The following is a 22,871-nucleotide window of genomic DNA, read 5'->3' as shown; positions in this document are numbered from 1 at the left end:
GCTGGCAGCAGTGGTTGTTGCTGTGCCAAAGAGGGAGAGTGGCCTGCCCCAGGGCTTGCTCTATCTTGGTCTCCTTTCTTGCTTCCCTCCGGTGCCAGCGAATGGCTCTTTTCATGGTGACTATGATGCCTCTTCTATATCAGCCAGAGGTGCTTGGTGCCAAGCCGGATCTCAGCTCCGAGGTCAGTCTTCACACCACCTCCATTAGGAGGACTTTGAGTCTCGCTGCCTGGTCCTTTTGCATGCAGGGTTTAAACTTCCGACAGATTTGGCAGCAATCTGTCCAAGCACTCGAGGCAGCTCAAATGTGGGTCACTGGTGGGCATAGATTTCCCACAGGTGGAGCAAGCCTTGAACCACGGCGACCGAGGCATGCTCCGATACCAGGGCAGGGGGACACCAGAGCTGACCTGACGGATACCACTAGGGGAAAATATTTCCAACAGCTGTGCTCGGGCATGCACGCACCCAAATCAGAATGGAAATGTGCAAGCACTCGAAGAAGAACTAGTGTAACTTACACACAAGGCTATGGAAGATGGGAGGGTCTGGAAAAATGATGTCCTTTAGAGCATTAGACAAAGCACCAGGGGAGGCTTTATCTCTAGAGCCTTCCACTAGCTGCTTTTCTTGTACATGCCTATCTTCTTCCCCCATGTCAGTGAGTCCTGTTTTGCACTCATGGAATGCCAAGTCCATGTGTCACCATTTACACCTCTCTGCAGACCAGCTGACACTGAGGTGTCTTTCACCACTAGATGGGGTGTAGTTTGTTGTCACCAAGCTGATCCTGATACAAACTGGGTCAAAGGGTGTTTGTTTGTTTTTGAAAGGAAAATTCAAAGTGCACTCCGCATAATCCTCCCCAGCTCCCTTCCCCAGAGATGGGGCCCTCCACTTCCAGGGTTTGGAGCTGCCATGTCTGCTCCACTGCGGCCTAATGGCTGCCAAACAAATTATCCTCCCACATAGGTGTCATCACTGGTGTAATCACAACTAACTCATTGATGCGAATGATGTTATGCTAATGTCAGATACAGGGGTAATTGCGGGGAGACTCAGGCCCAACTTCCCATCTCCGAGTGGGACTTTTATTTTCTCTGGCCCAGCTACCACCAGTTTGGATCTTTGTCTCCTACCCAGCTCTAGGCCACGTGGTGAAGATAATGAGAGAGAATTTGTCATTGTCGTAGCAACTGAGATAATTTTTCCTGCCTTTCCTTTCCTCCCCTACCATCCTTCTGGCTAGAAGAGAACAGTCTCTGCACCTGTAAGGGGAGCGCCATGGATTATGATGACAATGCCTCTGCGGTTCTTGGCTGCACGACCTTCTGGAGAGATATCGATGCCAAGGTGGCGTGCGATGGCTCTGGAAATGGGGTTGTTGTCTAGTTCTCCAACAGCCTCCTTGCAGCTGCCATCAATGCTTCGCTGATACTCTACCACAGAGAAACAAGGGGTCATATGACTCTACCAGATGTCAGTGTCTCAGAGAATCCTTCCCCATTCCCTGACAGTGCACTCAGTGCTTTGGGAGAGTCCTCAGGAAAAGGACACTCGCCAAGTAGGGACAAGGCATGGTTAGCATAACACTAAGGGCCTCAATCCTGCCTTCAGCTAAGGGTGCTCAGACATTCCTGGGCGCTCCCTGGTGTCCTCTCAGAACATCGACTCACTGCTGCAAGTGTCCTAGCTGCTGGAAGGTAAGCGAACAGGGTGACAGAGCGGGGAATGGACAGCCAGTCTGTCTGCCACAAACACTCAAATTGTTCTGCCCACTCTGTCACATCCCAATACACCCCACTATCCAACAGCACCACAGGAAATGACATCACACTGACTGCCTTGCAGCACCTGTGGGTTTGATCCCAGGGAGTATGAAGTATAATTACCAGGCACATAGCAACAGACATTTAATGCAGTCCTGCTACTGGGGATTGAATGTGTGGCCCAAGCAAATAATCTGCTATGGGAATCGGACTGCCAAGGCCCTGCGGGATTCCTCTGCAGTTTAATGATCTCCAGCAGAGAGCTGTTTTCCTCTTTCAGCGGTTTCTCTTCTGCTCAGTCAAATGGTTAAGAAACACAACACAGGGAGATTTGACTGTGAAGATTATTTTCATGGCCCTTCTATGAATCGACTGCAGTGTTTGCAAACAATCATTTGCTTCTTTACAGCTCCCAGCTTCTTCCCTTATTAGCCCACTGATTGCCATACATCTTGGCTCGTGACACTGTAAGCAGCTGCCACACACATGACAGTGACAGAGCTTCCCTTGTTGGAATGCTCTGCACTGCCATGCAGGAGACCCACACTCAAATCCTGGTGGTGGTCTCAGTCTCCAAGTGTCCAGATCTCAGAATGATGGCGAAGCTGGGCATTGGCAGGGGAAAAGCACCTCCCGTGGCTCAGTAGTGATGTTTCTGGTTAACAGAGAAGTGGAGGGAGTGACACAGAGTTTCATACAACCCTCCAGAGTCAGTGGCAAGCTCCTCTGTAAGGAGAAGGGGAGTTAACATCGAGGCAAATGGAAGGATCATGAGAGGTCCAGCTGAGAGCCTGGGGACCCTGTCCAGGGAAAGGAAAGGATCCCAGACTACATTACATGGGTGCTAACCCACAGATCTGAGAGGGTGCGAATTTTTCACAACCAGAGCAAAAAATCCCACTCTGCTTCCACAGCCAGGGAGGCACATGGGTACAGTAGGATGGATGTGGTTCTGTGGAGTGAGGGGAAGGTAGGATTTTGGGAGCTCACTCGGGATCCTCCTGTTTCTGTGCACAGTGGCGCTTGGAGTGGCAGAGCAGTGGGGGCCAGTGAAACCATTGCTCCACTGATCCACTGGCCATCACCCCCGTGACCCTCCAGCCCGGCAACATAGGCATGACGTGGAGGAGAAGATTTGAGGCCTGATGACTTTCAGAAGGTGAGAGATGGGATCAGCTTAGGAGGCCAAGTCTGCAGTGAAATGATTCAGGGAATACATGAACTCTCTATCAGGGCCATTCCCACCTCAGAGGATGGTGAACTGCTGGAGAGCTGGGAGTGGTTACCTAGCCCCTGTCCTTTTTCAGCACCTTCCTCCTCCTCCTCCTCTTCCTCCTGCTCGAATTTAGACTCCACCTTGTGAGAACGGCTTTCCTCAACAACGGAGATGGAGGGAAAGATGGTGATCCCGGTAGAGGCAGTGCGCGTGGTCCCAGAAGGATTTTGCTTCACTCTGCGCTCGGAGAGAGATGGGTTCTCTTCGTCATCTAGCCGGGGAGGGAGGGAGGGGAAGAGAGGGAGGAAGAGGAGGGAAGGGAGGAGAGATTGAGTGCAGGAAGACATGGTGGGAATTGGCTAATCACCATCTGACATTTGTGATTGCCTTACTGTACAAGCTAGGTTCAGGCAATGCCCAAGCCATATGCCGCCCACTGCGCCTAGGGCAATTTCACCTCGTGGCTTTTTCTCAAATGGTTCTCTTTGATTAGGTACTCTTCGTGGTGTGCGATTGATAAATCACATAATATGATTTCTGCCTCAGTATCGGGTGACTGAAACTTTCACAGCTGGAGAGCAGCTAATACAAAATGATGAACAGCAAATTACAGCCCTTGCAGCAGAAATGTTTGGTCAAATGTTCACTGGGCATGTCTATAGCTACTGCAGTAATTACTGTGGTGGTTCATGGCCACACTGCCCTTCTTCTTCTGATAAGCACGTAAAAGGGGCAGTGTCGGGGGCTGAGAGCCTGGACTCTCAGCTCTGTGCACAGCTCCCCCTGGAAGCCGGGCTGCTCTCGGGGCTCTTGGATCCCTGCGGATCCCGCTTCTGTTCTTTGTAATTCTTACGTGCGTGTCAGCCTTTTCTATTTTTATAATGAATTCCTGTTCAACAGACCAGAGGAATTTGCTGCACACAGAGCAATCAGCCAGTAGCTGAACTGAAAAGCACTGCTCTTCAAGGTGTGAACATAGTGGGGAAATACATGCGCTAGATTGCTAAAGCTTGCTGGCCTGTATCTCTCATGCACTTGCAGTATGGTAGTGACTCATTATGTGTAATTGTACATGGTTCAGGTTAGTCTCTGTTGAGAGATGTGTTGTGTCCTACCATGTTCTCGGAATTATTGAGGGGCAGGGCTCTTCCTCCACAGCCATGGAGGGGCATGGGTGCAGTAGGATGGATGTAGTTCTGCAGAGTGAGGGGAAGGCAGGATTCTGGGAGCTCGCTCAGGGGATCCTCCTGTTTCTGTGCACAGTGGAGCTTGGAGTGGCAGGGCAGAGTGGGCCAGTCTGGGGCAAGTGAAACCATTGCCCCACTGATCCACTGGCTATCACCCCCGTGACCCTCTGCAACATAGGCATGATGTGGAGGAGTCTCTTGTACAGGGGGCCAGACTAGTTGATCACAATGGCCTCTCCTGGCCTTTGAATGGATGACTCTATTATTTAAGGTAACAATGGGTAGAAAGAGCTAGATCTGGGTGGCATGAAAAGAATCCATGAAATCCCATCATTTGGGCTCTGGCTCCAGCCTACACCCTAGAGTCTTTGGTGACAGGAGTCTAAAGGGCTGGATTCTGTTCTCAGTCCATTACACTGCTGTACAAAGGGGGAGTGACATCAGTGGAGATACTCCTGATTTACACTGAGCAGATGGGGCCTAAGTCTCCTCTCATAGCCTGTAAGTCAGGAGTGACCCATCAAAGTCCACGGAGATTCACCAGTGTAAGTCAGAGCAGAACTGGGACCAGTACATACAGTGCTTGGTGTGGGCACTGCTGGCTGCTGCAGACAAGGCCTGCTATAGAAGGCCAGCCAGTAAGGTGTTTCCATGTGGATATCTGGGTTTCCTCCATCAGCATTTCCACTTACATGTAGCTTTGGGGAAAATCCTAGACACAGCTAAGGTCAGTTCTGTTCCTTGAAAGTCTAGAACAAGCTGCACTTTGTTCAGAGTCCTCACCGTTCTCTTGGCTTATTGCCTCCATCATTTTGGCCTTAGCTAGCTCATCTGGAATCCTCTTCTGTTCTTTGTAATACTCCAGCACCTCTGGAGGCAGCTTCTCACCTGGGATGCGAGGGGGCAGCAGCAGGGTGTTATGGGAATCGTAGCCCTTCAGCATCCGCAAAATCTGTGGCCAAAAAGAAGAGAAGCCACAGACATAGGTCAGGCTTCCAGGAATCCATTCCCTCCTCCCCCAGAGTGCCTCAGAGAGAGCCCAGGGGCCTCTCATATCCCCTCTTCCTTCTCCTCTCTCCCACAAAGGCGTTGTAGAGACCTCCCCTCTAACTGAACTGGGCTGGCCCCAAACCCCTCTGCAGCCCATCAGCGCAGCTGCCTGCATCTGCCGAATGGGGCTACAGGGTAACATGAGGTGCTGGCTGCTAGAGCTGGACCACAGCCTCCTCCCACACCGGTAGATCAAAGTCAACCTGAGGCCTGCTGTGACACCATTCACTTGAAGCCTGCCCCCTGGTGCGAGGCCTATGACTCAGTGTGAAAGGTCTCCCACCAGCTCCCAATTGCTCTGCCGGGAGGTGCTGGTGTCACAGGGCAGTGGAGGAGGGAAGAGGGCATTTCTCTGGAATAGCACATGGAGGGAGGGGTTTGTGGGACTAGGGAATGACTCCAACAGGGATAATCCATGGGAGTTGGGAAGCAAGCAATGAAATGCAGCTACTCCTCAATGCCAGCATCACAGCTGCTGGCCCTTTGGGCTCTCCTGCATGGTTTGCCTCTAGTGCTTGGTCCCGCTTAATAAAGAGTTGGAACTTCAGGACCTCTGAAGCATTCAGAGGTTTTAAGTGACAAGGGGGGTGCCAGGACTCCCTCTCCTCTCACCCTCTCCTCAGTCAGATACTGCTGGTCAAACTCCAAGGAGTAGAACTCAATGGGGAACTTGCATGGGTTCTTCACTACCACCTCTGCCTCATCCCCCACACCATATGGCAGCAGGGGCCCCAGCTCCAGCACTGAGGGCGTGAACTCCAGCCGTGGCTCCAGACCGTATCCAGAGACAAGCAACAACAGCCGGTCACTGCTCTGGGAGATGTGCACTGTTAGATGGTTGGTGTAAAACCTCTGGGAAGAGAAAGAGAAACCCGTGGGATTCCTTCATGCCCCTTGCTCCAAAGAAACACACAGGGTCCAAGTGCACTACTGGCCTATGTGAGATCAAGGCCCTAAGGGCCAATGAAGTTGCACCCATTTACTTACATCACCAGTGAATTTGGCCCATATCTCAGTGTATTTGCATTCAGGCCCCAGGTGGTTCCAGGACCCAGCACTGTATCTGGGTACTTGTATAACAAAGCCAAGATGATGTTTTGGGTGATTTCATCCTGTCCTTGGTGAATGTACAACACAAAGCCAGTGGGGAAATGAGCTGTAGCCTTAACAGAAAGGTTCAAATGACACACAGTGCAGAGAGTGATTCACCTCTTCCCAAAGCCGCACTACCTGAGCATAATGCCTGGCAGCACTGCCTCAGAACAGGTGAGACTTATATGGGGGTGGATCAGCCTGCATCTAAGGAGCTCTTACACCTTCTGCTGAAGCATCTGGCACTGGCCACTGTCAGAGACAGGCTACCAGGCTCGATGGCCCTTGGGGTTTCCCCCCTTCATGGGACAGTTATCTCCGGAGGCAGAGTTTGGTGGCAGCACTGATGGGGAGTCTAGGAGAGCTGTGTTGTTAAAGGTGGAAAGGCTGCTCCCAGAGTGATGGAGCAGCGCTCCCAGTTATAAAAGCCATAGGAAGGGGGTCATCAGGACCGTCCCTAGCAGGGTGCGGGGCCCGGGACAAATCAGCCTCTATGGGACCCCCTTAACATTTTTATACAGGTGAAATCTGGTGTGGGGAGGGGACACCAGTGCTGGGGGGCAAGGGATGATGGAGAGTCACAGGGTTGCACTGTGCTAGGGGTGAGGGGGCCCGCTGTGCTGGGGGGTCCTGGAAAAGGGAAGGGTCTGGGGCAGAAGGGCACTGGATGGGGTCAGCTGGGCACTGGCATGTTCTGGGACGCTGGCGGCTGGTGTGGCAGCAGGTGACACCAGGAGCCGGCGGGGCAGGGCAGAGCGGGGCGAGTTGGGGTCACTGCTGCTGCTGCCAGAGACTGAGCAAGAAAAAGAAATACAACGCGTACTTCCCACTGGTGAGCGCAGGCCTAACCCCTGCTGCCAGGGCCAGGCCCACCGCTAACCCCTAACCCCACCCCCTGAGCCAGCCTGGCTCCCCAGGCATCCCAAACTCCACCCCACTGGGCTGGCCTAGTGCACCCCGCAAGACACATGCATGCTGAAGCATGGGGGCGCCCTAAGCATGGGGCCTGGAGCGGTCGCCCTGATTCACCTTACCCAAGGGACGGCTTTGGGGGTCATAGAGAAGTAGTAGGCTAGCAGCACTTTGCACTCTGGGAGCACAAAGGGGGAAACAGAGGCACCAGCCCTGGGTTTTCACCACCACACCACACTGCCTCCCCCTTCTTTGGTAATTACTAGACAATCTCACCTCTTCCAGTGGCGCAAACTTGACCTGCGCATTGAGTCGCTCCCCCGGAGCCAGCATCCCAGATGAGGGGACCATCTCAAAGATAGGGGGCTTTGATTTGAATTCCTGACGCAGCTTCCGCCGCAGGCTGGCTGGCAAGCGTTTATCCACCTGATTGCCCAAACCCAAACGATTAGCTCAGACCCTGAAACACGGCTACAGCCACAGCCTTCATAGAACATGGACCAGCCAAGTAACCAGTCAGAAACAGCTGTTTCAATTAACCAACGAGAAACACAGAAGCATGTTACCGCTCAGGCCGGGGGTAAAGAATGATGGAAGGAGACGGCCAGGGAATTAGTAGAGAGGCAAGGCACAAACAGATGACAAATTCCAGACAATCAGAGCCAGCTCCAATTACCCAGGTTCAAAAACCTTTAGCTACAGCACTTTACTCTTGATGATAGTTACAAGAATTAAACAGTATGGGTGGGAATTTCAAAACAGACTAGGGGATGCTGAGAACAGGCCTTCTCCCACCTCCTCCCCAATCTCCAGCTGAGCAATTCCTCCTCTTCTCTCCTCTCTCAAAGTCCCCTTAGTGCAGGGACCAGCCGTGGCTGCATGAGACTTTCTTCAGAGCTCATCAATGCTGGCCCTTGCTTCGCTACCAGAGATGCTGCAGAGTATCATTCCTTCTTCCCACAATCCCCTGGGCAGCCTTGTGCTCCCTGCATCTCCTGGTCTGAGGAATAACACATGGGGCTCATGAATCAAGCATGTTCCTGTTTGCAGAACAGAGCATGAAAGGCGCTATGATGTTCCCATGATGTTCTTAAAAAGGGAATTCCCACTTGGCTCACAGCTTTGACATTAGCAGCTCAAATGTATCAGCTCAGCAAACGTCATCAGCTGTTTGACTATTGGGTCTTAAAACGCATCCACGGCCTAGTAAGCTGACTCTATGGCTGGAGCAGGCTGGTACTCTGCTGTAGGTCCTGGATCTACAATCCTTACTCACTGAGTCATTACTGAGGTAAGTACTACTCTGTGCAATAAGGGTTGTGGAACTGAGGCCTGAGGGCACAATGGGGAGTGGCGGTAATGGAAGGAGGCAGGGGCGTCACTGGCTGTCTTTGCTTTACCTTTTTGATGCACTCATTACTGGTGATGAACCATTCGCAAGTGATCTGCAGCTGATTGTGGAGCTGGATGGTCTCCACCTGGCACTGCCCACACTGGACGGAGGAGAACTCCAGCTTGTTGCTGGAGATGCAGAGTGAAGGCATAGTCACCTTGGCACGAAGGCAGATGTGAAACGTCGGGCCAGCTACAACCTGAGTACACAACATAGCCCCCGGTGAGAAGTCTGGAGGAGAACTAACTGCAGACTTGAACCGTGACAGGCTGGGGAAGCCGGGCTAAGAGAGTGACTCAAACCTGGATGGAGAGTGAAGGCTACGGGGCTGGAGAATACCTCATACCTTGATGGGCAGGAGCACTTCCACATCTCCCAAGGGCAAGTTGGCACTACGTGGATCAAACTGTACTTCAAATGTTTCTGTCTCACAGTAGGGCAGGTTCTTCACACGGTCCAGTTCTACGCTGAAACCTTGAACACCACATAACAAAACCACTTAGAACCTATGGTCTGCAGAAAGCATGATGCATGTGAGTCGTAGTGTAACTATGCTTCACAATACAATTTGTCACAATACATCCCTCCACCCCTTACTGGTGACAGAAAGCAGATCCCTCTGCTCCGAGAGCACAGGTACCAGAGGGAAAGGAGAATCGCCACCGGCTGAAAGCACTAGGGCCTATGTATGACACAGCACAGCAGTTCTGATTCTGCTTAGTAGAAACACACACACACACACACATGTTCATCACAACACAGCAAAACTGAGCCAGTGTGAACACTTGTACACTTCCTGGCTAGTCTCTTGAGTTTCTCATGGTTGGAGATTTATATGAGTGATCCCTGTTAATGCAAAGAGCAACTTTACATACAAAGCACTGCACATCAGAGTGTGACAATGCATGTCACTATTCAGCCAGTAAAACAACAGAAACCCCAACCCCCAATAACAGAGCACAGGAGAGACCCATCTGCTCTGCCTGTATCTGGGCAGGCCCCCTCAGTGAAGTAACACGCACACTTTGCTCTTTAGCATCCCAAGTGTTTGGTACAAGTTACTGCAGCTGCTGAAATCCCACTTATTCTGACTCTCTTCTGCAGAGATTTCCAATCAGCAGCTCCCTACCAGACACCCCAGAGGTGGCTTTAAGGACCTTTCTCCCAGGACAGTCACTGCTTTCTAACAGGACTTGGCTAAGAGCTGGTTTATCCTGTAATTTTAAAGCAAAACATTGAAAACAAACACCCAGACATTTTCATTAGTGTTATAAAAGGGGATGATTATTTATTGTTGGTAGCACCGGAGCAGCGAGGGCCCCTAGTGACAGATCAGAACCTCATTGTGCTAGGCACTGTACATACACAGAACCAAGTAATCAGAGCCTTGTATGTGAGTCTAAAACCCAGGTTTAATAACAAAATAAGCACTGTGCTCAAGTCTGTCATGAACGAGATGTGTCTGTGTGCTCCCATGCTGCAAACCTGCATTCCAGCTATCAGATGGAGGGAGACCAGGCCACAGGCCAAGCTGTAGCAAGGGGGGAAAAGAAGGTGCTGACTTCCCCCTGCAGCATCATCTAATTCCCTAATAACTGATCCCTGGAGAAACACTGACACTGATCTTAAAGGATGACTCTGGGCCCAATCCTGCTCCCATTAAAGTCAACAATAAAACTTCCACTGATCACTTAGGGAGCAGGACCAGACTTGATATATTCTGGTCTCGATTCTCTCCTGCACTGAGAGCCACTCAGCCCTGGGGGTGGGCTTAGGGGCTGCTCTTACTTATGCCAGTTGGCTATGATCCCTATGGGACCATTGGCCAGCTGAGAATCAAAGTTGCACAGTCACTCTCCAACTTTCCCCCACCAACAGGGTGTGTAGATGGGGCATTGGCTTGGAGCTGGTATGAGGTTTTCCATCAGCTGAGAGCAGCCCAGAAACGGGGGTGGAGGGGAGGGGATCCTGGCTTTCTGTCCCTCCAACTGAAGTAAGAGTTGGCAAAAAGGCAGCTGGCAGAGTGGCGGGTGGAGTGAGCGTTACTGGATGGAGGAAAGCGTAAGAAACAGAAAGCCCTAATGGGAAGAGGTGGGATTTCCCATAGTACATAGAATCATAGAATATCGCAGTTGGAATATTGACCTCAGGAGGTCATCTAGTCCAACCCCCTGCTCAAAGCAGGACCAATCCCCAACTAAATCATCACAGCCAGGGCTTTGTCAAGCCTGACCTTGAAAACCTTACAGGAAGGAAATTCTACCACTTCCCTAGGTAACCCATTCCAGTGCTTCACCACCCTCCTAGTGAAAAAGTTTTTCCAAATATCCAACCTAAACCTCCGCCACTGCAACTTGAGACCATTACTCCTTGTTCTGTCATCTGCTACCACTGAGAATAGTCTAGATCCATCATCTTTGGAACCCCCTTTCAGGTAGTTGAAAGCAGCTATCAAATCCCCTCTCATTCTTCCTTTCCACAGACTAAACAAGCCCAGTTTCCTCAGCCTTTCCTCATAAGTCATGTGCTCCAGTCCCCTAATCATTTTTGTTGCCCTCCGCTGGATGTTTTCCAATTTTTCCACATCCTTCTTGTAGTGTGGGGCCCAAAACTGGACACAGTACTCCAGATGAGCCCTCACTAATGCCGAATAGAGGGGAACGATCACGTCCCTCGATCTGCTGACAATGCTCCCGCTTATACACCCTAAAATGCCATTGGCCTTCTTAGCAACAAGGGCACACTGGTGACTCATATCCAGCTTCTCGTCCACTGTCACCCCTGGGTCCTTTTCTGCAGAACTGCTGCCTCTGCACATTCAACAGATTTTGAACTATTGCATCAAACTGAGATGGTTCATTCCTACTCCCATTTAGTTAAAGCCCACATAAGCATCTCACCCCCATTACCTGTATCATGCAGGGCCCGTCTGTCTGCATGGAAGGATACAGGGAACTCGCCGGTGTTGGTGATTTTGACAATGTGAGTTCGGATGTTACCAAGAATGATGTAGCCAAAGTCCAAGATGTATTCAGGCAGCTGAGCTCTGGAAGGGTTAACGAGAGCTCAGTTTGAGTCACAGCCTCCTGCTCAACTGGGCTGCATTTTCAAAGTGAGGAGCAAGTCCCATATTATATCACCATTCACTGCTTAGAAAACTCAGCCCTAAGTGCGGAACACCAGGCCCAAATTCCCAATGATGTGTCATTAACGGCTTGTCTGCATGGGCAGCAGTGCATGATTTCTAAAGTACACCAATGTGTTGCATGCTAACTGGCCCATGTAGAGCCTGCTGGCGTGAACTAAAAGTTCCCTAGTGTATATTAATGTAATGCTGGGTCACTTAAAATTGCTTCAATACATTTCAGTGAAGTTTCTCTGCACTGTAACCAAGTTTCACCCATGCCAACGCCCTTAGAATGCAGCACTCAGCCTCCATAGATAGGAGGTGAGGCTCTTCCAAAGCAGGCCCATTCCTCGTTGGTGCTAGGGTCACAATTCAGGAAGGCATCACTATTCCGGAGAGCATTTAAGCATAAGCCTATGCACATGCTTAGGTGCAGGTGAAGTCAATGGGACGGAAGCACAAGCATGTTCCTGAATCAAGGTGTAGCTGAACAGGGGAAATGTCTTTGTCTCATTCAAGGAGGGGCACTGAGAAGACTTGTTGGTCTGTGTACCCCTGTGATCCCACCAGTAGCCACACTCCTTGGGCTAAGTCTTGTCCAGTTGATATCTGTGTAATTCCCAGTTCCTGAACTCAGGAGTGGAATATTTTCCTGCTGTTATGCCCAGTCTGGTCAGCTTGTCCTATGAAGCCTTCTGCTCCATGGCCCATCAGTAGCAATGGTTATTACCAGTCTGAACTGGTTTGATCGTCTCTGGCTGTTGCCAGTAATGATGCATTAACCTGGCAAAAGGCAATTTGACTTTAATAAATTTGACTGACCCTGCTGGGCTCAGAGCTGGAGACAAAACCAGCCCAGCAACACGAGGAAGACATTTGTAGTCAACAATGGAATTGTAAAATCTTTTGCAAGGAATGCTACACATTCATAAGAACATAAGAATGGCCATACTGGGTCAGATCAAAGGTCCATCCAGCCCAGTATCCTGTCTGCTGACAGTGACCAGTGCCAGGTGCCCCAGGGGGAGTGAACCTAACAGGTAATGATCAGTGATCTCTCTCCTGCCATCCATCTCCACCCTCTGACAAACAGAGGCTAGGGACACCATTCCTTACCCATCCTGGCTAATAGCCATTAATGGACTTAGCCTCCATGAATTTATCCAGTTCTCTTTTAAATCCTGTTATAGTCCTAGCCTTCACAACCTCCTCAGGCAAGGAGTTCCACAGGTTGACTGTGTGCTGTGTGAAGAAGAACTTCCTTTTATTTGTTTTAAACCTGGTGACCATTAATTGCATTTGGTGGCCCCTAGTTCTTATATTATGGGAACAAGTAAATAACTTTTCCTTATTCACTTTCTCCACACCACTCATGATTTTACAGACCTCTATCATATCCCCCCTTAGTCTCCTCTTTTCCATGCTAAAAAGTCCTAGCCTCTTTAATCTCTCCTCATATGGGACCTGTTCCAACCCCCTAATCATTTTAGTTGCCCTTCTCTGAACCTTTTCTAATGCCAGTATATCTTTTTTGAGATGAGGGGACCACACCTGTACGCAGTATTCAAGATGTGGGTGTACCATGGATTTATATAAGGGCAATAAGATATTCTCCATCTTATTCTCGATCCCTTTTTTAATAATTCCTAACATCCCGCTGCTCACTGCGTGGACGTCTTCAGACAACTATCCACGATGACTGCAAGATCTTTCTCCTGATTAGTTGTAGCTAAAGTAGCCCCCACCATATTGTATGTATGGTTGGGGTTATTTTTTCCAATGTGCATTACTTTACATTTATCCACATTAAATTTCATTTGCCATTTTGTTGTCCAATCACTTAAGTTTTGTGAGATCTTTTTGAAGTTCTTCACAGTCTGCTTTGGTCTTAACTATCTTGAGCAGATTAGTATCATCTGAAAACTTTGCCACCTCGCTGTTTACCCCTTTCTCCAGATCATTTATGAATAGGTTGAATAGGATTGGTCCTAGGACTGTCCCTTGGGGAACACCACTAGTTACCCCTCTCCATTCTGAAAATTTACCATTTATTCCTACTCTTTGTTCCCTGTCTTTTAACCAGTTCTCAGTCCATGAAAGGATCTTCCCTCTTATCCCATGACAACATAATTTATGTAAGAGCCTTTGGTGAGGGACCTTGTCCAAGGCTTTCTGGAAATCTAAGTACCGTATATGTCCACTGGATCCCCCTTGTCCATGTTTGTTGACCCCTTCAAAGAACTTCCAACCAGTGAGCTGCAGAGGGACCCGCAGGAGTTGGAATCGGAACCAATCCTGAATTCCAAACTCTGGCACTGTGAGGTGTTGAGCATCCGCAAGTCCCAGTAATGTCAGTGGGAGTTGAGGACACTCAGCAGCTCGCAGGAGGCGTGCAGCATCCCATAGAGACAGGCCCCTGCTGAGGTGCAGAACTATTGCCGCATGGTTCTGTAGATGTGGGCATCCTGCACAGGCCAACAGGCCACAGGCCATCACTAACTTCACTAGTTTTTGGCGAGCACGCTGGCTGAGGGTGGAGTCCTCCGTGGGATCAGAGACAATAGCTTTCTGCTGCTCCAGGGCATGTTCTTGTATGAGCAGCCGCTCCACTTCCATCTGCAGCCAAGTGTCAAACTGGGGAAAGCAAAGAGAGTAACTGGTCAGCAGAAGCCCTCTAGAAAGCAAAAGCTCTTCCCGGAAGGCAGGCCCCCATTCTCACTGCGTGCAACTTCTGATGGGGTTGGTGGTGTCATCCCCTCTACAAGGCAAACACCTCTGTCTCACTGCTGAGTCTGGATGTAGCTCTCCACCATTCTCCCTACAGGTGTGACAGCGGTGCAGCACAGTAGCGTAGATACTTTGTGCATCGACGGAAGGGTTTCTCTGTCGATGTAGGTAATCCCCCTCCTCGAGCAGCAGCAGGTACAATGATGGAAGAACTCTACCATCGACCTAGCCATGGCTACACCAGAGGTTAGGTCAGCTAAACTACAGTACTTGAAGGGGTGAATTTTTTCACCCCCCCGGCCCTCGAGTGACGCAGTGAGGCTGATCTAATTTGTAAGTGTTGATCTGGCTGTAGTTTACCAGCAAGCCACCTTGCCTGGAGATAGCGTAAGAGATCACTCTGGTAAATGACCTGGTTTTCTGTCTGGCTACTCACAATTAAAAACTGAGTAGCCAGGCAAATATACAGGCCAGTTACCAGACAAGCCAGGAAACTTTCAATATCCCAAGCATCTGTCTGTCCCCGGTGGAGGCCTGGAATGTACTAAATGGTCACTATTAAAGACAAATGCAACAGGGAGGACCACCCCAATCACTGATACAGGCCGGACTGTAGTAAATCTGCTGGTGGAAGGGTGAACACCTGTCTGTCTAACGCAGCTAATTGTGTGATATAATACAATGTAATGCAATTTTATGTAGGTTTTCCCACCCAGGGAACTATTTTAAATGCTCTTTGCCATCGGCATGAATCTATACAGAATATGGACTGCAATGCATTGAAAAGAGAAAGATCCAGGAACTAGCATACAATCAAGAATTCAACTGAATATCATTACAGAGACCTGAGGGAATCAATGAGCTACTGACGAGTGGGTATTTGTTAGAGTGGAAAGTCCCACCCAGAATTGTTGGGGAGAGGATGAGAGAGAGAACAAACCACACATGACAGACGTGAGTCATGTCACTTCATGCATGTCTGATGCTACCGTGATGAGCATGGTTATAAGAACATATGTAAACAAGACTCTGGAATATCTTAGACTACAGACTCAAATAGTTCAGTTCTCTATGATCAGGTAAACCTAGAAATATTGGGTCTGAGTAAGACACATAGCTCTCCCCACATCAGCAACCAGCTAAATCACCGTTACCAAACATAGATTCCACACCAAAGGTTTACCAGCGCTTTACACAGCAGAATGAAGGCATGCTCCTAGCCTGGAAGAGCCACTGCCTGAGCTGATCAAGTACAGTACACCCAAGCCAGCATAGATCACCTGTCAGACCATACTTCCTTGTATAAGCTTCCAAATGCTACACACCAGTAGCATGCTGAGAGTTCTGCTGCGTGAGGCTCTTAGATAACCATCTGCTGCAGAGACCAGGCACAATGTTTATGCCTTTGTATCATCCCTCTCTTGGCTGTGCACTTCTCTGGGCTCAGTCCTCCAGTGTTTACTTGCACAGTCAGTCCTACTGGAAATCAGTGGGACTACTCAGGTCAGCATGGGCTGCAGGATCAGACCATGTATTATTGAGATTGTTACATTTTCTGTATTTTCTGAGAATTATCGAATGCAATTAGAGTAGTTACAAACTGTAGGCATGATCCCCGTGGCAGGTGACTGTGGATAACCTACCAAGGATGCAGCTGCAGTGACACAAACTGGATACAGTGTCAGTCACGTCGCGGAGGTGGGGGCATGAAGAGTCAGTACAGGCCAAAATAAGGGTGGCTGCAGAGGGGTGTGGCCAGGGCAGCAGGAAGCACTTAAAGAAAACAGCAGCCTTTCTTACCATGGTGCCAGAATGGTCCGTGGATGGCTCTGCAGCCATTGCATCTGGGTGGCCAAGTGTCTCATTTCTCTGAATCTCTCCTTCCATTCTCTGTTTTGCCTCCTTGAGGATATTCTCATACCTTTCATTTCCTGTAGGAGGAACCAATGGGTGGTCAGGAAAAAAGCATGGGTTATAGACAGATTCTACCCCAGTTACACCCAGGAAACCTCACTGAACCCTACCATGACCCCCCATCTCTCAGACCTACTGAGGAAAATGCAGAAACAGTGCATACTTCCTTCCCTACAGATTAGCTCTCTCCTCCTGCAGCTCTGCCATCAGTTCTGTTCTCTCCCAATTAGGTCCAGCGCTTATGATCTCTGCTCAACCTCTGATTTTCTTCTCAAAACTTCTCCCCTGCTTCTGTCCTCCTCCCTTTCCATTTAGGAACTTGCTGGTTCCTTCATAATCAAAATAGATACAACTGGCAAGAGCTCCTCCCTTGTCTTCTCCATCCCCTTCCCCATCTTCCCCCCGTCTGACTCTTCTTATCCCTGGCTCACCTAACATGGCTTCTCCCTGTGCTGATTCCCGCCAGATCTACCTCTCCGACTCCATGTGTTTGCACAACGGTCACTGCCTGTCAACCTCGCTGTCCTTCCTCCAACTCAAGCTAAGCATGACCCAGAGTGAGCCCCCTCATCTTTCCTCGCAGACTCGCTCCCTTCCTCCATTGTCCTCCCTGTCACTGAAGCAAACAACCTCAATATCTGATCTGAGTCCTCTCTTCCTCCCACAAACCCCATTCAGGTTATTCCTAAATCCTTTCGGCTTTTCCTCTCCAGCATCTATCCCATCCTTCCCTCTGTAGCCCTGTGACTAAATCTCTTCTCCATGGCTTGGGGTCTTCTCCTGCCTTGACTATCCCCAGTCTCCTCCTCTCTGGCCCCCCAGCTTCCCACCTCCCTCCCCTTCAGCACATCCCAAATGCTGCTGTGAAAAAGACCTCCCCTCACACACCATGCAGAGCATGTGTCTCCCTCTCTGAATCCCTCCTTCGGTCCCATTCATCTTCCTCCTCAATATAAGTGTCTCATTCCCTTGAGCTGTATCCCTCCCTGCCACTGTTCCATCCTACCCCACAACTTCTTGCCCACCTGGACCCTCTCTGGGCCACTGTTGTATCACCTGGCTCTCTCAATGGTACAGTCTCTGGGGCAGAGACCACATCCTCTCCTGCATTTGCTGCCATGCCAGTGCTCAGTAAATACCACATGCCAATAGCAGCGGTTGAAAGGTTGAAGATTTCGTTAATAATCCCCTGAGCCAATGGACAGAGCGAGGCCAAACAACCTGACTAGTGCTAAGATTGAGCTTGATAAGTTTCTCCGATGGAGCAGCCTGCCATAGCAGGGAGTGGACTCCATGACCCAGGAGGTCCCTGCCAGTCCTATTGTTCCCAGAACCTACATGTTCTTTGGAAGTACGTGTGATGGTGCCCTACGAATGCAAGGCAAGGAAGTACTGGAGAAAGCCTTCAGCAAGTGTCTGGAACTGAGCAGAAGAGGGTATGGTGGGGAGGGGGTCCCTACCTTTGATGTTTCTGGGCAGATCCAGGCAGATCCTGGGGAAGGTTCCCTCTCCTTTCAAGGTGATGCTCTCTGGCTCCAGGTGGGCCACCTGTATCTGGAAGGTCTGCTGGAAGACCTCAGGCACGCCAGGCAGGTAATAGACCTTGAGCACCTGTTCTTTTTCTGGTTCAATGTAACCCTGCAGCAGGTGGGAGACAGCCAGGATATGGTACCGGGCAGAGGGTTCACTGAACACATGGAGATGCTGCCAAGAGCTGGGATGGGGGCAAGAGGTGAGGAAGGGAGGGCACAGAGCTGAAGCAAACAGAACAAGTGAAGTTGCTCTTACTGGATTCAAGCGATGTATTGTAGCTTCCATAGACCGCAAAGCACACATAAACTCAAGCCTCTGTGTCAGAATATACCATGAGGCCTATCCTGTCAGACCATTACTAATGCAGGACTGGTTGTGCCCTGGGTGCCTTCAGGCATGCTATAGGGTGCTGTACTGCAGGCAGCATGCCCTGTAGGACGGCTGGCTGATTTGGCCCCAATTGTGGCTCAGAGAGGGGACAGAGTATGCCCAACCAGCTACATAGCCCCACTTTTACCCCACTCCCTTTCAGACAGCTTGCACCCAAGAGGGTAACAGCAAACAGGGACCAGTCCCTGTGCCCCCACTCCCATCCACATTGCACAGGGCTGTGAGTGGGGGAAGAGAGGCTGCCTGTGCCCTTCACAGTTGGTCACCCAAGCAGGCCCACAGCTAGGTGTTAGGCTTGGGAAAGTCTTTTCTAGGACAATACTTCATTCCTGCTGGCAAAGGGGAAGTGTTTTCATTCACCTGCATGGATTTCAAAGTGTGGCAAACCACTGCAGTAGCTGGGCACATCATAGAATCATAGAATATCAGGGTTGGAAGTCCACCCCCTGCTCAAAGCAGGACCAATCCCCAACTAAATCATCCCAGCCAGGGCTTTGTCAAGACTGACCTTGAAAACCTCCAAGGAAGGAGATTCCACCACCTCCCTAGGTAACGCATTCCAGTGCTTCATCACCCTCCTAGTGAAAAAGTTTTTCCTAATATCCAACCTAAACCTCCCCCACTGCAACTTGAGACCATTACTCCTTGTTCTGTCATCTGCCACCACTGAGAACAGTCTAGATCCATCCTCTTTGGAACCCCCTTTCAGGTAGTTGAAAGCAGCTATCAAATCCCCCCTCATTCTTCTCTTCTGCAGACTAAATAATCCCAGTTCCCTCAGCCTCTCCTCATAAGTCATGTATTCCAGTCCCCTAATCATTTTTGTTGCCCTCCACTGGACGTTTTCCAATTTTTCCACATCCTTCTTGTAGTGTGGGGCCCAAAACTGGACACAGTACTTCAGATGAGCCCTCACCAATGTCGAATAGAGGGGGATGATCACGTCCCTCGATCTGCTCGCTATGCCCCTACTTATACATCCCAAAATGCCATTGGCCTTCTTGGCAACAAGGGCACACTGCTGACTCATATCCAGCTTCTCGTCCACTGTCACCCCTCGGTCCTTTTCTGCAGAACTGTTGCCGAGCCATTCGGTCCCTAGTCTGTAACAGTGCATTGGGTTCTTCCATCCTAAGTGCAGGACACTGCACTTGTCCTTGTTGAACCTCATCAGATTTCCTTTGGGCCAATCCTCTAATTTCTCTAGGTCCCTCTGTATCCTATACCCAGTGGCGAACTGGAGCCAGTTCACACGAACCAGTTGTTAAATTTTGAAGCAGTTTTAGAACCGGTTGTTAACCCGCTTCCCTGCAGGGGGCGCTGAGGCTTTGATGGGCTCTGGCCAGGAAGTGATGTAATTCCCCCTCCGGCCGCCGGGGGCGCTGCGCTGCGGGAGCCACGTGGGCTGCCGCCTGGCCCTGGCCACGAGCCCTGGGGCTGCTGCTGTTCCCCTGGCCCTGGGGCTCCCGCTGCTGCCGGGTGGGTCCCCGGCTGCTCTGCTGGGCTGGGGCTGCGTCCTGCTGCTCGGGCTGCTCCCCGCGAGCCCCCACCCCCCTGCCCGCAGCCGGCCCCCGCCTCCAGCCACCCCCGCACCCCCTGTCCTGCTCGCACCAGCCCTTGCCCACACCAGCCTCTGCCTGCAGCCAGCCCCGCACCCCCTGCCCACAGCCGGCCCCTGCCTCCAGCCACCCCCTGTCCTGCCCGCACCAGCCCCTGCCCACGCCAGCCCCTGCCTGCAGCCAGCCCCGCACCCTCTGCCCACAGCCAGCCCCTGCCTGCAGCCAGCCCCCACCCCCCTGCCCGCAGCCGGCCCCCGCCTCCAGCCACCCCCGCACCCCCTGTCCTGCCCGCACCAGCCCCTGCCTGCAGCCAGCCCCTACTTCCAGTCAGCCCCTGCCCTATCTCCAGCCAGCCCCATACCCTGTTGCCTCCAGCCAACCCCGCACCCTCCTGTCTCCAGCCAGCTCCGCACCCCCTGCCTCCAGCTATCCCTGCCCCATGCCCCTGTCTGCAGCTGGCTCCACGTCCACTGGTGCCCTGCAGTTCCCAGGGCAGTAACCCTGCACACCTGCTTCAGTGAGGGGGGCAGGGAGCAGCTGAGACCCACACATGTGCACACCCTAGGGTGACCAGACAGCAAGTGTGAAAAATCGGGTACTGGGGTGGGGAGTAATAGGAGCCTATATAAGAAAGAGACCCCAAACTCGGGACTGTCCCTATAAAATCGGGACATCTGGTCACCCGAGCACACCCCCAGGGCGTGGCAGGGCCCCACACATGGGAAACGGAGCTCGTTTCTAGGTCAGGCCCATTTTTTTAAAAAAGAACTTTAGACAGGGTTAACACACACCCGTATTTTCCCGGACAGGTCAGGCTTTTTGGTTCTTAAATCGCCGTCCGGGAGGAAGTTTCAAATTTTAAAATTCCTCCCGGGAAAATACGGACGTATGGTAACCCTGTGGGTACAAAAAATACATACTGGGGCACAGCCCTTACATCAGAACTTTTTATACGGAACCGGTTGTTAAGATTTTGGCAGCTCATCACTGCCTATACCTACCTCCAGTGTATCTGCCAACCAGCTCGGTTGCTGGGCCAGATGCAAGGCACACATTTCAAGACAGCAACCCAGTGGAGAAACTCAGTCTGCTCAGCCAGGGGAAGGGTGGCTGCATGGCCAAGCGGCCAGCCTGGGCGAGGGGGGACCCAGATTCAATTCCTTTCTCGGTTACCAACTTCCTGTGTGCCCTTGTGACGGTCTGTCTTCCTGGCATCTGGGAGGTATGATTCCCACTTCCGGGAGATGTACACACCCTAGCAGCACGGCCCTGGTAGCGCAGGTTCACCACCCAAGGATGTAGCCGGAGGGTTGGGAAGTGTTGTATGTGGGTGGCGAGCCCGCGCCGCTGCACGGTGATTTTTAGGCACAAGCACCAGAGCGTCTGCCCAAACTGGGGATTGCACTTCCCAGCTGCTGTGGCGATGTTCCCTTAGTCTCTCTGTGCTGCAGTTCCCCATCGGTCAAAAAATGGGGATAAGAGCACTTCCCTGCCTCCCATGGGTGCTGCGAGAATAATGGCAAGAAACAGATGGTGAGGTGCTCAGACACTATCGATCAGTACACGTGACAAAATGTGGCACCACCTAGAACCTCTTGTCCCTGACAAACCCCATTCCCTAACATGGATCTGCTGGGATATGCTGAGAGAGGCTGAAATGCTTAGGAAAGTGTTAGGTGCCTGAAGGGATGCTGGTGTCTCTCCAGTGGGCTGCATGGTGTTCTTTGTTATTATTTGTATTACAGTAGGGCCTACAGTAATACAAGCACTTGAGATCACAGCCCCATGGAGCAGGTGCTATACACATAAAATGAGAGACAGTCCCTGCCCCAAAGAGCTTATAGTCCAAATAGACAAGGCAGACAATGGGGGGAAGGGGAAACTGAGGCACAGAGCGGGGAGGTGACTAGCCAAGGTCACACAGCAGGTCAGTGGCAGAGCCAAGAGCAGAACCTCAGGAGCAGTTACTACAACTCCTGAGGAAGCTCGGAGAAGGAAGGTAATATGGATGGGGGGGGGTTCAGCTGTTGTGACCTGCACTGGACGTGCCATGTTTGTCTTTCTTCCACAGGACAGAAGTGACTTTGTCTGTACAAAGTGCAGGATGGTCTCCATATTGGTAGAGAAGGTTCAAGGTCTGGAGAAACAAGGATCAACCCTGCGTTGCATCAGAGAAACTGAAGATTTCCTGGACAGACGTCAGGATATGCTTCTACAATGTTCTGAAGATTCGGAGCAGGCTGCGCAGTGGGGACAGGAAGATGGTGAAGAAATTTGGCAGTGTGTGACCTCCAGAAGAAGAAAGGGGAGCGTCCATGTACCAGCAACGCAGATACAGGTAAGTAACCATTTTCATCTTCTCTCCACAGGTACGAAGGCGGAGAGTGGACTAGATGATACGTCTGAGGGAAGGGAACAGAAGGAGACTCCGGCGATTAGAAGGCATGAGATGCACTGTCCTAGGGTTGGGGGTTCCACAACCACCGCTCCCAAGAGAAGGAGGCGGGTGGTGGTGGTCGGGGACTCTCTCCTCAGGGGGACTGAGTGATCTATCTGCCGCCCCAACCGGGAAAACCGAGAAGTCTGCTGCTTGCCAGGAGCTAGGATTCACGATGTGACAGAGAGACTGCCGAGACTCATCAAGCCCTCGGGTCGCTCCCCCTTCCTGCTTCTCCATGTGGGCACCAATGATACTGCCAAGAATGACCTTGAGCGGATCACTGCGGACTACGTGGCTCTGGGAAGAAGGATAAAGGAGTTTGAGGCGCAAGTGGTGTTCTCGTCCATCCTCCCCGTGGAAGGAAAAGGCCTGGGTAGAGACCGTCGAATCGTGGAAGTCAACGAATGGCTACGCAGGTGGTGTTGGAGAGAAGGCTTTGGATTCTTTGACCATGGGATAGTGTTCCAAGAAGGAGGAGTGCTAGGCAGAGACGGGCTCCACCTAACGAAGAGAGGGAAGAGCATCTTCGCAAGCAGGCTGGCTAACCTGGTGAGGAGGGCTT

At 51.1% G+C, this 22,871-nt stretch overlaps 1 protein-coding gene across 1 annotated transcript in view; it reads right to left on the bottom strand.

Annotated features, from left to right (window-relative positions):
* The window catches only part of HYDIN (HYDIN axonemal central pair apparatus protein), a 454,160-nt gene that overhangs the window by 114,330 nt on the left and 316,959 nt on the right, over nt 1–22,871 (bottom strand). Inside the window, exons 29-39 of the mRNA XM_084644216.1 lie at nt 17,848–18,025; nt 16,274–16,404; nt 14,247–14,380; nt 11,529–11,665; nt 8,966–9,093; nt 8,627–8,818; nt 7,503–7,652; nt 5,835–6,074; nt 4,956–5,124; nt 3,056–3,256; nt 1,269–1,439 (exon numbers count right to left, since the gene is read on the bottom strand). Of these exons, the coding sequence (XP_084500342.1) occupies nt 1,269–1,439; nt 3,056–3,256; nt 4,956–5,124; nt 5,835–6,074; nt 7,503–7,652; nt 8,627–8,818; nt 8,966–9,093; nt 11,529–11,665; nt 14,247–14,380; nt 16,274–16,404; nt 17,848–18,025 (1,831 nt within the window). The remainder of the gene's footprint in view (nt 1–1,268; nt 1,440–3,055; nt 3,257–4,955; nt 5,125–5,834; nt 6,075–7,502; nt 7,653–8,626; nt 8,819–8,965; nt 9,094–11,528; nt 11,666–14,246; nt 14,381–16,273; nt 16,405–17,847; nt 18,026–22,871) is intronic.

This window comes from Lepidochelys olivacea (genome assembly GCF_965140295.1).
Source record: "Lepidochelys olivacea isolate rLepOli2 genome assembly, chromosome: 12".
NCBI classification, from domain to species: Eukaryota; Metazoa; Chordata; order Testudines; family Cheloniidae; genus Lepidochelys; species Lepidochelys olivacea.
This window is presented reverse-complemented; position numbering and strand designations above follow the sequence as displayed.